The sequence below is a fragment of the Kwoniella dendrophila genome, chromosome 5, assembly GCF_036810415.1.
Source record: "Kwoniella dendrophila CBS 6074 chromosome 5, complete sequence".
NCBI lineage: Eukaryota > Fungi > Basidiomycota > Tremellomycetes > Tremellales > Cryptococcaceae > Kwoniella > Kwoniella dendrophila.
Genome location: NC_089480.1, coordinates 851763 through 865776, shown reverse-complemented (window position 1 = coordinate 865776; position 14014 = coordinate 851763). Strand labels below are relative to the sequence as shown.

The window sequence follows — 14014 nt, the reverse complement described above, 5'->3', positions numbered from 1 at the left end:
TATGGAGCCACGTTTCAATGACGTTAAAAGGTGATCTGCATGGACAACATTCGACATTCCTCTCTATCTAATCCTGTTATCTATAATTGTCAATATACGCTTTTCTGTCTATTGCAATCGTCTGATTTAGTTAACGGCCCTTTCCTTAAAACTTAACAGATTACCTCTGTCAACATGTTTTGGGATCCACTCTTCGATAAAGCCTCAGAGGCATTAGGCTCACCACCTGATCAACTCAAGGTAAATATCTTTGTCTACTTGAAACGCACAAGTGCTACTTGAAATACAAGGAATCAGACCAGCTGATTCCATACATAACAGCTCATCTTCTCCCTACTGATCAGTTTTCCCCTCGGCTCATTATATGTTCGACTTCCACCTTCAAAGCCTTACTTGGCTCATCTGTTCTCAATCATAGTATCTACCTTTGTGGTGGTATTTTTATTGGAAATGAGAACAGGAATGTTACATCTTTTGTTCAGTATAATAGGTACCTATATCATGGCTGCTACTTTGAAAGGTAAAAATATGCCTTGGATAGTGTTTACGTGAGTTAGCACCCTGCTCAACAGCTGTTTATACACAACTGAAATTACGATATACTTAGCTTCGTCATGGGTCATCTGCTTTTCAAGTAAGTCACTTTGGATACTCTCCAAACGTTATCACCGTATACGCTAAGAGAAACACACAGCCATATACATCGGAATCTAGTTGGTACTTCAGCTTCTGCAATAGAAATTACAGGTAGTCAAATGGTTTTAGCTATGAAATTGACTACTTTCGCCTGGAACATACATGATGGAAAGCAAAGAACAGAAGTGAGTTATGGTGTCTTACACCAAGCAATGAAGTTTTGAGGTTGAGAATCAAGATGCTTATGCATTACAATCTACTTATTAGGACCTTGATGCAGGTCAGATAGAAACTAGATTGACCAAACTACCAAGTCCATTAGCATTCTTAGGGTACTGGTAAGCTGACTCATACCTAAGTTGATCATACTGGTTGAATTTAGCTGACAGAAGTATAATTGTGCTTCGTAACCTATAGTTTATTCTTCCCCGCAATTTTACCAGGACCATCATTTGATTACGCTACATACGATTCTCTAGTTCATCATACGATATATAGGGTACCCCCACCTGGATCAACGGTTGAACAAGCTAAAGCAGCTAAAAAAAGATTACCATATGGACGTAAAAGAGTAGCATATTTACATTTAGTTATTGGTTTAGTTTTTTTAGGAATTTATGCTTCTTATGGAACTAAATTCGCTTATTCAAGAATATTAACTGTAGATTGGTACAAATGGAGTTTGTTGCAACGATTAGGTTTCGTTCAATTAGCTGGGTTTTTAGCTAGAACTAAATATTATGCCGTTTGGAGTTTATCTGAAGTAAGTATAAATTGACTTTCCCTTCCGTGTGCCCGCAGGCATTGTGAGCTGATGCTTCAGATTTCATAGGGAGCATGTATTCTTACTGGAATTGGATTCAATGGATATGATCCGAAAACAGGTAGAACTCTCTGGAATAGAGTCAGAAATATCAATATTATCTCAATTGAAACAGCTCCTAGTTTCAAAGTTTTGTTTGATAGTTGGAATTGTAGAACCAATGTGAGTACTCAGCTATGTGATTGTCTTCTGTCATCTCTTAGCTGATTATCCACTTTCAATAGGTCTGGCTGAGAGACGTTGTGTATAAAAGATTAACCAAAAAGGGCAAGAAACCTGGTACAAAGCAAAGTATGGCTACTTTTGTGACATCTGCTTTCTGGGTAAGCTGTCCAACCTTTTTCAATCGGTTAGAGCGCGGCTTACCTTTCTAACGTTTCAGCATGGCATTGACCCTGGTTACTATCGTAAGTACATCCAATATACCAAAAATGTTGTAAGTTGACTAATGAGGCTAACCAATATCCTACTTGCAGTTGCGTTTGTTCTAGGAGGTGTTTTGACTTCTCTTGGAAAACAATTCCGAAGATTTGTTCGGCCTTATTTCCTTCCACCTGCTTCTGCTCCCGCCAACACACCGCCAAGTTATGCTAAACGAGCATATGACTTGATCGGTAGGATAGTTGTACAGTTAACATTAAATTATACAGCATGTGCATTCATCTTATTAGGATTTAAAGATTGTATCATAGCATGGAAGAGAATGTGGTTTTATACACATATTTTAGTTATTTTAGCTATGGGATTTTTCCATTTCGGTGGTAGAAGATCATTGAGAAAAGGATTGGAAAAATCAGGTAAATTACCTTTAGATAATAAAAACAATAAACCTAAATTAAAGTTATCACCACCTCCTACACCAAGCTTCAAAATCTCCCCACCATCTCCATCACCTGAAAAGAAACCTTCTACAATAGAGGAACAACCTGAAGATGAAAGAGATCCTAAAGATCTAAGATGGGTTAAACACGCTTTGGATAATCCACCTTATCAAGACTCAGGTGAAGCTATGGGTAGCGGATTCAATTCCCCCGATGGTGGTTGGGTAGATGATTTAGTTGAAGGAATGGAAACTCCTAATCTAGAACGATCAAATCCGTTATAGGGAAAGTGTTTATCCGCAGAAGAGGTAAAAAGTGCAGAGGAGGAGTCTGTCTCAGATAAATACTTATCAAGGGACGTAATCTTGAATCATGAATAAGCAAATCTTTATCTTTATCTACAACCTGTCACTAATAATATCCATACCAACTGAATAAATGACACTCATGGCTGCCGACGAAGCATTCAGCTAAATGTGCTATAAAAATTCAAACTATAGATCAAGACGGATTGCACTATTCAATGGGGTAAATCATATTTAATATATATTATAAAGAAAAAGCAGAAACCAAAAATAGAAGGGTTTGTGTTGCAGTGGTAGCATTCTAGACTTCGAGGTCGGAAACTTTGACTGGAGTTTATCTAGCGGTCGCGGGTTCAAATCCCGTCGGACCTTCTACTTTTTAGGTGCCTTTGGCCTGGGTCGTTGCTTTTGATTTCTTCAATCTCGACGCGTTTTGATCTCAGGATTGGTGATTATTGCAACATTACAAGATATTACTTTTTTGCTTCACAAATCTCTGTTATATATATATCAACAAATTAGCATAATACGACAATCCTCTTTCTTATTTAAAACAAGCGTAGAATGGAGGAGGAGAAATATCAATCGTTGAGCAAGGTTAGTCAGTTCAATGAAGATCACCACTTCGCAGAAAGCTAATCTTCTGATTAGGGGGTTTTCGTCGTTCCTTTTCAAGCAGGTAGGTTGTGATTTGTTCTTCCGGTCAGTAACCTTAGCATATGCTCAACTGATCTCTGAATCGTCCGTTTTTTCATATAGATCAGGATGAAAATGAGGCAGGACCTTCGAAGCTCAGAACCCAACCACTTCAAGAGTTATATGATCTGACGTATGAGCATTATGAAAGAGCTTACTCTGTATGTTCGCCGTATCTTGCTGTGATGATCATCATCTTAAGTTGTAGCTCATGAAAATGGTATCATTCATCTACTTCACAGGACTATAGCATCGAGAGAACAGCTGAACAATTAGATGATATCTCAGATTGGATTGATAGATGTTTCGATTCACCTTTATTGCCATTGAATAACCCTATATATAGATTGGAACTTGGTCTCATACAAAGTGAGTGAGCAAACTCAACTTATTTTTGCCCCTCCTCAATCGATCTTCCTATACTATATTTACTGATATGGCTTCTATATTACTTTGGATAGATGCTTCAGCGGAATTGGCAGATCAATTGCATACCCTTGGAAATACAATATCAATATGTAATTTACATGGAAGAGATTTAAATGATGTAAATTCAGCTCTGAAGATTATATCTACAGGTTTCATTGGAGAAATTGTAAGTACAATGGCCCCTCGATCCTTTTTCTTTCTCATCGTTCGACGCATATTCGATTTATCCAGCATTCGTGGACTGATGAGCGGTTTTTGTAGAATACGATAGTGAAGAAAACTGGTAGAACAGGTATTGAAGATATAGAGAATTGGTATAAAGCTAAGAAAAATAGTACGTTGAACTCTCCATCTACAATCTAGCAATCTCAAACGTAAATTCATATCGAGAATAACAAACTGACTAAATAATCCCAATAGAAACAGCATTACTAATATACATACAAGAAGCTCAAATAATTCCATCGTCAATATTAGGTGAACTGATGTATATATTTTCGTATGTCTCCATTCTTCCTGATAGTTGTTTTGGCACAACCGAGAATTCCTTTTGATTAAATATACCGTTTACTCGTTACATAGATTACATCCATCTATACCTCTTCGTTTACTTCTATCTGTCCCTTCAATAACACATTTCTTGTCATCTTGGACACCTATAGAATCAAGTTCAATAGCATTATCTGTTCTATCGTCAACAAATAATAAGAGAAAGAATAATGCCGTAGAGGCTATATTGCGAGTGAGCTATTTCATTTCATGTCATTTCATTCATATGTTATATGTAATCCACCTTCCCCTCGTATAGAGCCAACTCCGACTGACTTGATCAATGCTTACAACCTATCAGTCAAGCGATTTTGCTCCTATCAGGTTATCAGATGAGTTAGCAGATCAGATGCGGATTGAAGAGGCTAGATCTGGTGGCGGACCGAAATTAGTATTGAAAGCTATAAAGGTGAGTAAGAATGCAAGATTGACGTTGTTTTTCATGTATATACTAATGTTATCCAACTTTATTTTCGAATTGCAGTGGTTGCTATTATATCACTCGATAAATTCATCACTGGCTAAACTTGCTTCGACGTCGGATTCTCATCAATTGAAACGAATACAAGCTCTCGTTCATGCTATAATAAATAGACCAGATGATGAAAGCTTACCTGGTCGTGAGCTGCTTCAGCTGGACACAAACAGAAATCTGACATCGGTAAGCTTTATCATTACCGCCACTGTCGGTGTTGGATAGTAATGCTTACAAGTGTAATGTCCAGGTAATGAACCCTGCACCAAGGACATCTATCCTTCATGCTCTCTCAAATTCTGCAGACTACTTACCTCCTATATCAACACCTTCGGAGAGAATCAAAAGCATAGATCGACCGCAATCTACTTCACCATCACCTATCAAATCAGCATCAAGAAAACGTAAACTGAATAATGAAACAAGTGAGGATGATACCAGAACGAGTAGACGTAAGAGTGGTCGTGAAGTTGCGGAAAACTTACAAGTGGAAGATCAAGTGATGTCTGAAGCTGGATATGAAGGGAAAGGAGAAGAATTGGAAGAATTACAAATGTTATTTGAATTATGGAAAAGTGCAGGAAAATCAGTTAATCTATGGGATTGGTTAGAAGGTTTTAGTGGAATTATGAGTTATGATGACCAAGCTCAGAAACAACAGCAAGGGCAAGCGGAGCTAAATCCCGAGGGTCAAGAAGATGATTCGATTCAAAATAGTATAAACTCCAATGGCCATGACGTTAATGGAAATGACACTAATGTTAGTAATGGAGTCAGTGCAGATGACGACCAACGTCAAAAGGATATAGATAACGACAACGACAACCAAGATGAAGAAAATGAAGCTAGATTACATTCTATATTCATTAGATTTGTTGAAGAAGCTAGAATGATAGGTTTAATTAGAGCAAGAGGTAAAGGTAGAAAAGCAGATGAAGTCGTTAAAGGTATTGGATTGGTATAATTCGTATTGCTGCGAAGGAATTATATACAGGTGGCTATATAGTTATATATATACGTTGATCTACCGCGCTGTGTGTTATGCATTACAACAAGGTCAGTATCTTTTCAATAGAAATCGTTGTATATGTTGTATAGTATGCAAAACATGTTATTTACCGCATACATTCACTCACGTTATTTGTTTGACGTCACCTCCACTTAGCATGTCCACCTTACCTACCTGTCACTTCCTTTTCCTCTTCTTCCTTTTCGAAGCTGAAGAATCACTTTTCTTGTATCATTTTTGATCAGCAAGCGCGTTCAGTCGCTCTACATTGAAAGATCAAGATGTCTGTCTTTGTTGAATATTAGGCCATAAACATCATTGTAAATCAGTTAAGAAGAACTCATTCAGATACGATCAACACGATGACTACGGAAAAGCTTTTAAGTGAAATCGAGGTTGGTACAGCTGCCGAAGTAAGTCGAAAGTCGAAATCAACCTCCTCCTGTCTTGCAAAACCATTCAATATTTTCATGGGACATTTTAAATTCTAGCTTACTTAAGGAAGTTATAATTAATGAAATCCTATTATTTCTTTCAAATAGCTCGCATTATCTGTTCGCTATCACAGTAAGTTTTCCTTTTCCCGATTCTTTCCAATGAGCTTCCCTTATACACGGTCGTTGCACATCATGTAATTTGACGACGATTTGTTCTTCATATCTCCCCAGACTTCCCCCTCGGTCCAACTTTTATACCTTTTCTGGATGAATTGATACTTGAAGGTAGATCTCATCGTGGTGGATCATCTTTGATGAGAGGTGATTTGATTGAATTGGTAGGAGCAAGTGGTAGTGGTCAGTTGAATAATAGTCATTTACCAAAGCCTACCATGTAGTACTCTCACCCATAATACCAATAATCTGAATTCGAACTTTATAGGTAAAACGACTTTTATTATATACCTAATATTCACAACGATATTACCCAAAACCTTGCCTGATTTCCTCAATACACCAATTGGAGGTAAAGAACAATCAGTCACTTTGATTCAACCTATAACACATAAAAATGTAAATGATTTAATAACGAAATTGAAGAAGTTAATTAAAAATCATATATTACATATTTCACCTAAATTATCAAATGAATTGGTTGAAAAAGTAATAAGAGATTCCTTATCAAAATTGAAAATATACAAGATAAAGCCAAGGTATAAAGATTTAGCTTTAACTTTGAAATTGATCTTATCGAAATCAATCAATTCCCCTAGATCCTCATCCAAATCTAAATCCGAACCTACAGAAGAACACGAAGAAGATAAATCTGCATCAAAAACGAGCACAACAACCGAAGAAGGTTTAGATTTACTTTGTATTGATGGTATTGGTGATTCACATTATACTTCAAGATGGTCACATGAACAAAAAGGTATCAATAATATGTTTCATTATGATAAATCTTCTAATAGAATATTAGGTTCAGATGAAATTGGTTTAAAACAAGTTATGGAATGTATAGGTCGTATAAGGAAAGAATTGGGTACTGTAGTAGTGATGAGTAAACAAGGATTGAGGGTGAGTGAGAGTTAGATGGTATTTGGTTTAGATATATTGTTGACGCTTCATATCTTTATTGACTTTGTCATAGGCATCAAAAGAATCATCATCATTCTTTCATACACATTTACCACCACCATATCCATCACCTTGGTCAAATATAGAAAACAATAGAGGAATGAATGAATCAATCACAAATAAATCTTTGATTGATCCAACTTATTGGCCATTAAATATACAAATTACATTTCAAGGTTCATTAAAACCATTACAATATCCATCAGAATTAACTCTAGTTGATTTATTAACTCAAATCTCAATTGAGAAGAAAAAGAAAAAACAACAGCAATTATATACTAACCAAGTTGGCGGAAATGAAGAATTGAAAATATTTGAATGTATAGTAAGAATGATTGAAACTAGTCAAGGTCCAGTAAGTTCTAGATCTGGTGGGAAATTTAGATTCGGTATAAATGATCAAGGTCTTTTAACTCATATATGAGGGTTGAAATGGTTAAAATGGGAAGTTTTAAAGTACGATCGTAAATGAAGACTGGGTTTTACAATTAAGTGACGAAGTCAAACAATGTCGTAGATCGTCTCAAATATACTACCTGTTGTATAGCTTTACATGTAATTATAATTTATTCAAATGCATTAAACAACTTCGCATGGCATATAAATATACTGTATATAATATGCTTCTTCTATATGCTTTTAGAATTGACCTAAACCAACCAACCAATTCCTTCAGTACTTCCTTATTTCTACAATCAAGCTTTATTTTGTTGTTGACCAAGTTCTCCAATAGCTTTTTTAACAGCTTCGACAGCTTTTGCATGTATATCTTTACCTGCAGCTACAATACCTTCATTTTGATTCAAATTTCTACCTACACCAAAGTTCAATGGTTTACCATTCATATCTGTACATATACCACCTGATTCGTGGATCAATAGATTTCCTGATGCATGATCCCAAATCTTTTCATTATATTCTTTACCACCTGCATATTTTGTTGGTATTCGAAGGCTAAGAATAAAATATCATTTATGGATGAAGTGAGCGACAATCCATCAACATATATATGGTTTTCGTGATATGTTTATTTTGTATGCAACTCACTATACACCACCTTCACCTCTACCTAAACAAGCATATTTAGCTTGACTATCCATTCTTAAACTTGGTCTTTTAACTTCTAACAATTCACCAATACGAGCTTGAATTGAATGTGCTGAATGACCAGATTCAACAGATTCAAGGAATGTCAACGGATTAGAAGATGGTGGCGTAGGTGGTAATGATAATTTGGTATAATTCTCTGAATTCAATGGTCGCTATCGAGACGTGGGATCATGACGTGAAGTTAGTAATAAGATAAGGTGATCATCATATCAGATGTCCTGGTCGTACCGCCATTTAGAGGTTATACAGCCAAGTTTCTCAGAGCTGAATGACTTTGATAACTTACAGAATAACTTCCTTGACCTTTAACAGCGACCATCAAAACACCTTTACCATTTGGTATAATCTCTTCTCCAATTTTAGCAGGTTCTGGACCTAAATTAGGGCATCCAATTACACCTAATTCTACTTCACCATCTACTATAAGTGCGAGACAGACTGCATATTGCTGGTGCCTTATGAAGCCTGATGTACCGTCAACTATTGGAAAACAACAAAAATGGAGTTAGCGATACTATACATATCCCATATCCATTAAGCTCCAAGTTAGAATATCAAGAGATATCTGGGTTCAGCTATCGTGAAGGTGAAAGACTTGCCTGGATCCTATAGGTATATGGATAAGAATTAGTCAGTCAAAACCTAAGTCGACACTCATGAGGGAACTCACGATAGTCCAAAATCGACCTTTGTTTCCGCCTTCAGCTGAACCAGCATCGATTGCCTTTAACACTCTATGGACGATTGAAATATTAGCTAAATAAGATTTGCGCTTTGGTTCCCATACACTCACTCTTCCTCGCTGAAGGTTTTACCTTTACCCCACCCTTCTTCTCTATCAAATCCCTCACTAACAAGTTTAACAACCTTTTCTCTTAATCCATCATTTACTCTCAATTCTGAAGTATCTTCTTCACCGATGATTGGATCCTTGGGGAAGTGAGCTTGAAGATGTAAAGATATTAAAGATTGAGCTGAAAGATCTGCGACTATTACACGAAGCGGTAAACGGTTTCAGTATATTAGTACGATAATAAGCAAATGCTTGCCTCTCGAGACTCAGGCAAATGACATACCAGTAACAGGTGATTTATCTTTCTTGATCAATGTATCTTGGTTGACCAATGTATCTTGTACATTTTTGGTCCTGAGGGTACAGGTTTATCAGCTAGCTGCAGTAGTGGTAACGATACAGATAACTCAAACGGAGGACATACAAGTAACAAGCTCGTAAAACAGATAAGATTGCTACTTCTGTTTCTGCTTCAAGTCGGGTGTACGGTAAAGGGGTAGTAGACATTCTGCGTAGATTTTGTAAGATTGGATAGAACTTGTTATAAGAAGCAGAGGTGGTCTTGGCAGCCGGTACGAGTTTACAAATTCTCAGAGCTAGCATATAATGACTGTGAATTGATTAACTTGTACTGATTAGACAAGCAGAATACTCTCTCTCTATGGTTAGTATATCTGTGTAAGTCTGAAAATAAGTTGGACCTCTTTCATTTATTCTTATTTATCTGGAATTCCAACCGCACGTCATGATTGAATTCCCGATTATCTCTTACCTCCACGTGGCTATCTGATCTTGATGCGATTATCAACAGTCAACGGTGATGTCCGTGCAATGATAGCTGCAACTTGCAATACCGCCACTAAGCCAAAACGCCGAGGGGAAAGTTTCATTTAGGTCGGAGTATCCCTTTCAACTTTTTTTTTTTCGTTTGCAAATTTGCAAGGTTGAATACTACCATCTAGTATCTTGCCCCACCATACACTGCTACCGTACTCACGCTACTCTCGCATTGGAGAGAATATCCTCTCTTTACCTTTCTAATTAACTTAAATTCTCATTTCGATACTTGTTCCTCTTTTCCTCTCTTCTTCCATATCTAAAAAGGCTAACCCCTAAAAGGTGAGCATACACTTCTTTCACATCAACTTACAAAATAGCTCAGCCACTAATATAGGTCCTTTCCCTTCAACAGCCAAATTTTCATTCTTAAAAAATAGTCAATATGTCCGCTGAAGACGTTTTCGAAGGTGCTATTGGTATCGGTAAGTACATGACTTTGGCCACCATATGAATACCTAGTCAGATACTGATTAAAACCGTTGATAGATCTTGGTACCACCTACTCATGTGTTGGTGTTTGGGCCAACGACAGAGTTGAAATCATCGCCAATGGTTAGTTTTAGAAAATTTCCATAGAAGTAGATCACAAAGGGTTTTAGGTGCTGATGTTTCGTTATTTTCAATAATTAGACCAAGGTAACAGAACCACTCCTTCATACGTTGCTTTCACTGAAGGTGAACGATTGATCGGTGATGGTGAGTTTTGGCTTCATTCATATACAAAAGGAGGAACAGTGATTGATGTTAAGAATTTTTACTTATCGCAGCCGCCAAAAATCAATCTGCTATGAACCCAAGAAACACCGTTTTCGACGCCAAACGATTGATTGGTCGAAGATTCGATGATTCTGATGTCAAAAAAGACATGAAGGTGAATAGCTTTTTGTATCCTTCTAGCAATCTTTGTGTATGGGCGCTGACGACGACTCCCTTTTCTTAGCACTGGCCATTCGCCGTCATTGACAAAGACGGATCACCTTTCGTAGAAGTTGACTACCTCAACGAAAGAAAAACCTTCTCTCCCCAAGAAATCTCCGCCATGGTCCTCACCAAAATGAAGGAAATTGCCGAAGCTAAACTTGGTAAAACCGTCAAGAAAGCCGTTGTTACGTGAGTTTATATTACCCTAGTCGCATTTTTGGCCCGCAGATTGACTTGTTCCTCAAACAGCGTTCCTGCCTACTTCAACGACTCTCAACGTCTCGCCACCAAAGATGCCGGTACCATCGCTGGTCTCGAAGTTCTCAGAATCATCAACGAACCTACCGCTGCTGCCATTGCTTACGGTCTTGATGAAAAAACCAAAGAAGAACGAAATGTCCTCATTTTCGATTTAGGAGGTGGAACTTTCGATGTTTCTCTCTTATCTATCACCGGTAAAGTCTTCTCAGTTAAAGCCACCGCTGGTGACACCCACTTAGGTGGTGAAGATTTCGATAACACCCTTCTCGAACACTTCAAAGCTGAATTCAAACGAAAGACCAAGCACGATATCTCTGAAGATCCAAGAGCTATCCGAAGATTGAGATCAGCTTGTGAAAGAGCCAAGAGAACCCTCTCTTCCGTTACCCAAACCACCGTTGAAGTCGACTCCCTTTACCAAGGTGAAGATTTCTCTGCCAACATCACCAGAGCTAGATTCGAAGAAATCAACGCTGTTGCCTTCAAATCTACCATTGAACCAGTAGAGAAAGTCCTCAAAGACTCTAAAATTCCAGCCGCTAAAGTCGATGACATTGTCCTCGTTGGTGGTTCTACCCGAATTCCTAAAATCCAATCTCTCGTTTCCGATCTTTTCGACGGCCGACAACTCAACAAATCCATCAACCCTGATGAAGCTGTTGCTTACGGTGCCGCCGTCCAAGCCGCCGTTCTTACCGGTCAAACCTCCGACAAAACCGCCGATCTTTTATTACTCGATGTTGCTCCTCTTTCTTTGGGTGTTGCCATGCAAGGTGATATCTTCGGTGTTGTACTCCCAAGAAACACTCCTATCCCATCCAACAAATCTAGAGTTTTCACCACCGTTGAAGACAACCAAACCACCGTCATGTTCCCTGTATACGAAGGTGAAAGAACCCAATGTAAAGATAACAGACTTTTAGGTGAATTCGAACTTTCAGGTATCCCACCAATGCCAAGAGGTCAAGCCGAATTAGTTTGTACCTTTGAAGTTGATGCCAACGGTCTCTTGAAAGTATCTGCTCAAGACAGAGCTTCAGGCCGAAAAGCTCAAATCACCATCCAAAATTCTGTTGGTAGACTTTCATCAGAAGAAATCCAAGCTATGATTAAAGACGCCGAGCAGTGAGTAATATTTTCGATGTTTTCATTCACCCTGACGAATCTTCATACTAATATTCGTATCACTATAGATTCAAGAACGCCGATAAAGATTTCTCTGCTCGACACGAAGCTAAATCAGATCTTGAAGCTTACTTACACACTTGTGAACAATCAATCTCTGCTCCTGAACTCGCTGCTAAAATCAAGAGAGGAGCAAGAGGTGCTGTTGAATCAGAAATCGCTAAAGCTCTTGAAGTTCTTGAACAAGAAGATGCTACCGCTGATCAACTTAAGAAAGCTCAATTAGGTGTTAAGAGAGCTATGCAAAAAGCTATGGCTTCCGCTCGATAAATGTTCACTTGAACGTTTATTTTAGTGGTTTCCTTTCTTTATATCAATTAGATTAGCTTTTTTCTTTCTTCTACCTTTTTCTACCTGCATTGCATATCTTTGCATTACAATCAACAATTATATTATTGCATTTAAATAATTTAGGTATTTAATTATTTTTATACAAATAAAATAAAATATCTCTTCTCGTATTCATTTTGTATAGGATAACAAAGACAAATGGGCCCGAGATGAATAAAACATCTTTCTAATCTGATTTGCAGTTCATCAGTGATAGCGTGTTCGCATTCTATTGGCTTGCATTGTCATGACAACGTTTAACGCTTTGCATTCATGATTAATCAGTTGGTCGAAAGAGTGGAATTACTCGCATAATGAATGGGTTTGGCGGATTTACTTTTACAAAATATGTGAACGTGGATCGTAAGACCGAATCATGTAAATATATATACGTAATTCCATTGATATTATATAACATCAGAGACGTAAAGCTGAACAGATTGACCATCCATCATCCTATATAGCGGACCTGAGCATATCAAGTTGTGAATGACATGGAAAACAAGATCGGGCAGGTGAAATCTTTGGCATGTAACAATCCCAATATCGCTGAAGTTGTTGGAATTATTTTCTCCTTGACCGGAAGATTGGCCATGAATTTGATTTTATAATAACAAGTCAAACGATATGACTATAATTAATGTACCCTGATTCATCACATGCGAGAACTTTCGTTGGACTTGAAAAGAGCTCGTCGCAGGACATGTCTGTTCCAAGTACATGTAATTGATCAATATCAATTCTCTTCCAAATCGTCTGTGTACAACATAAATCAAACATCGTTACTGTTCATGGTATTTTGGTGAGACAGATTTTCACTGAACTCCTTCGCTTAGTAGATGAGTGGTAGAGAGATATTAACGTGAGAATTGTAGACTAGCTACAGGGCAAGTGTAAGGAACAATGGTCAGTCACTCCATCAGATACACAATTTCACGATACGTTATTATAGATTCAACTTCGAAATTTAGTTTACAACTACGATGGCGTATCATTACAATGATACAGAAGACCAACATATCCACTTTACCAGCTTGGCTGAGGCTTTGTGGGTGTCAATGATAACTTGCCTTCCGAGTCAGCTTCATAGGAGTCAAACAAACTAGGACCTACAAGATTTACATAGTTTATCGATTCTAAATATACTTCAGCACGTTTACAGCTACCGCCTATTTAAAACATGTTAATTTAGCGGAATAGCATAACCAGTTGTACCTGAATTATCCTTCTCACAGTCCATCTAATGTTCATCATCAC

At 37.6% G+C, this 14014-nt stretch overlaps 5 protein-coding genes and 1 non-coding gene across 6 annotated transcripts; 5 read left to right on the top strand and 1 right to left on the bottom strand.

Moving 5' to 3' along the window:
- Positions 1-174: 174 nt before the first annotated feature.
- On the top strand, positions 175-2564 carry L201_004158 (uncharacterized protein; the record flags this gene model as incomplete). Its single annotated transcript, XM_066219905.1, has 10 exons — positions 175-240; positions 322-548; positions 608-634; positions 695-821; positions 904-974; positions 1054-1399; positions 1469-1621; positions 1684-1782; positions 1842-1866; positions 1936-2564. 10 exons carry the CDS (start codon positions 175-177, stop codon positions 2562-2564), a joined length of 1770 nt encoding a protein of 589 aa, XP_066076002.1.
- A 297-nt stretch (positions 2565-2861) lies between these two features.
- L201_004157 lies at positions 2862-2960 on the top strand. The gene has a single exon. It is a non-coding gene; the product is annotated as a tRNA-OTHER (tRNA).
- A 189-nt stretch (positions 2961-3149) lies between these two features.
- L201_004156 (uncharacterized protein) lies at positions 3150-5698 on the top strand (the record flags this gene model as incomplete). Its single annotated transcript, XM_066219904.1, has 11 exons — positions 3150-3182; positions 3237-3264; positions 3345-3442; positions 3524-3650; positions 3743-3876; positions 3972-4044; positions 4131-4209; positions 4293-4452; positions 4561-4668; positions 4744-4920; positions 4985-5698. The coding sequence occupies 11 exons, from the start codon at positions 3150-3152 to the stop codon at positions 5696-5698; spliced, it is 1731 nt and encodes a 576-aa protein (XP_066076001.1).
- A 407-nt stretch (positions 5699-6105) lies between these two features.
- L201_004155 (uncharacterized protein) lies at positions 6106-7741 on the top strand (the record flags this gene model as incomplete). The annotated part of the gene is made up of 5 exons (XM_066219903.1): positions 6106-6156; positions 6286-6310; positions 6412-6537; positions 6623-7257; positions 7331-7741. 5 exons carry the CDS (start codon positions 6106-6108, stop codon positions 7739-7741), a joined length of 1248 nt encoding a protein of 415 aa, XP_066076000.1.
- A 271-nt stretch (positions 7742-8012) lies between these two features.
- Positions 8013-9727, bottom strand: L201_004154 (3'(2'),5'-bisphosphate nucleotidase; the record flags this gene model as incomplete). The annotated part of the gene is made up of 7 exons (XM_066219902.1): positions 8013-8271; positions 8365-8579; positions 8714-8907; positions 9094-9161; positions 9221-9416; positions 9504-9574; positions 9645-9727. 7 exons carry the CDS (start codon positions 9725-9727, stop codon positions 8013-8015), a joined length of 1086 nt encoding a protein of 361 aa, XP_066075999.1.
- A 715-nt stretch (positions 9728-10442) lies between these two features.
- Positions 10443-12697, top strand: L201_004153 (heat shock protein sks2; the record flags this gene model as incomplete). Its single annotated transcript, XM_066219901.1, has 7 exons — positions 10443-10482; positions 10547-10612; positions 10691-10756; positions 10828-10931; positions 11001-11170; positions 11231-12367; positions 12436-12697. 7 exons carry the CDS (start codon positions 10443-10445, stop codon positions 12695-12697), a joined length of 1845 nt encoding a protein of 614 aa, XP_066075998.1.
- Positions 12698-14014: the final 1317 nt, after the last annotated feature.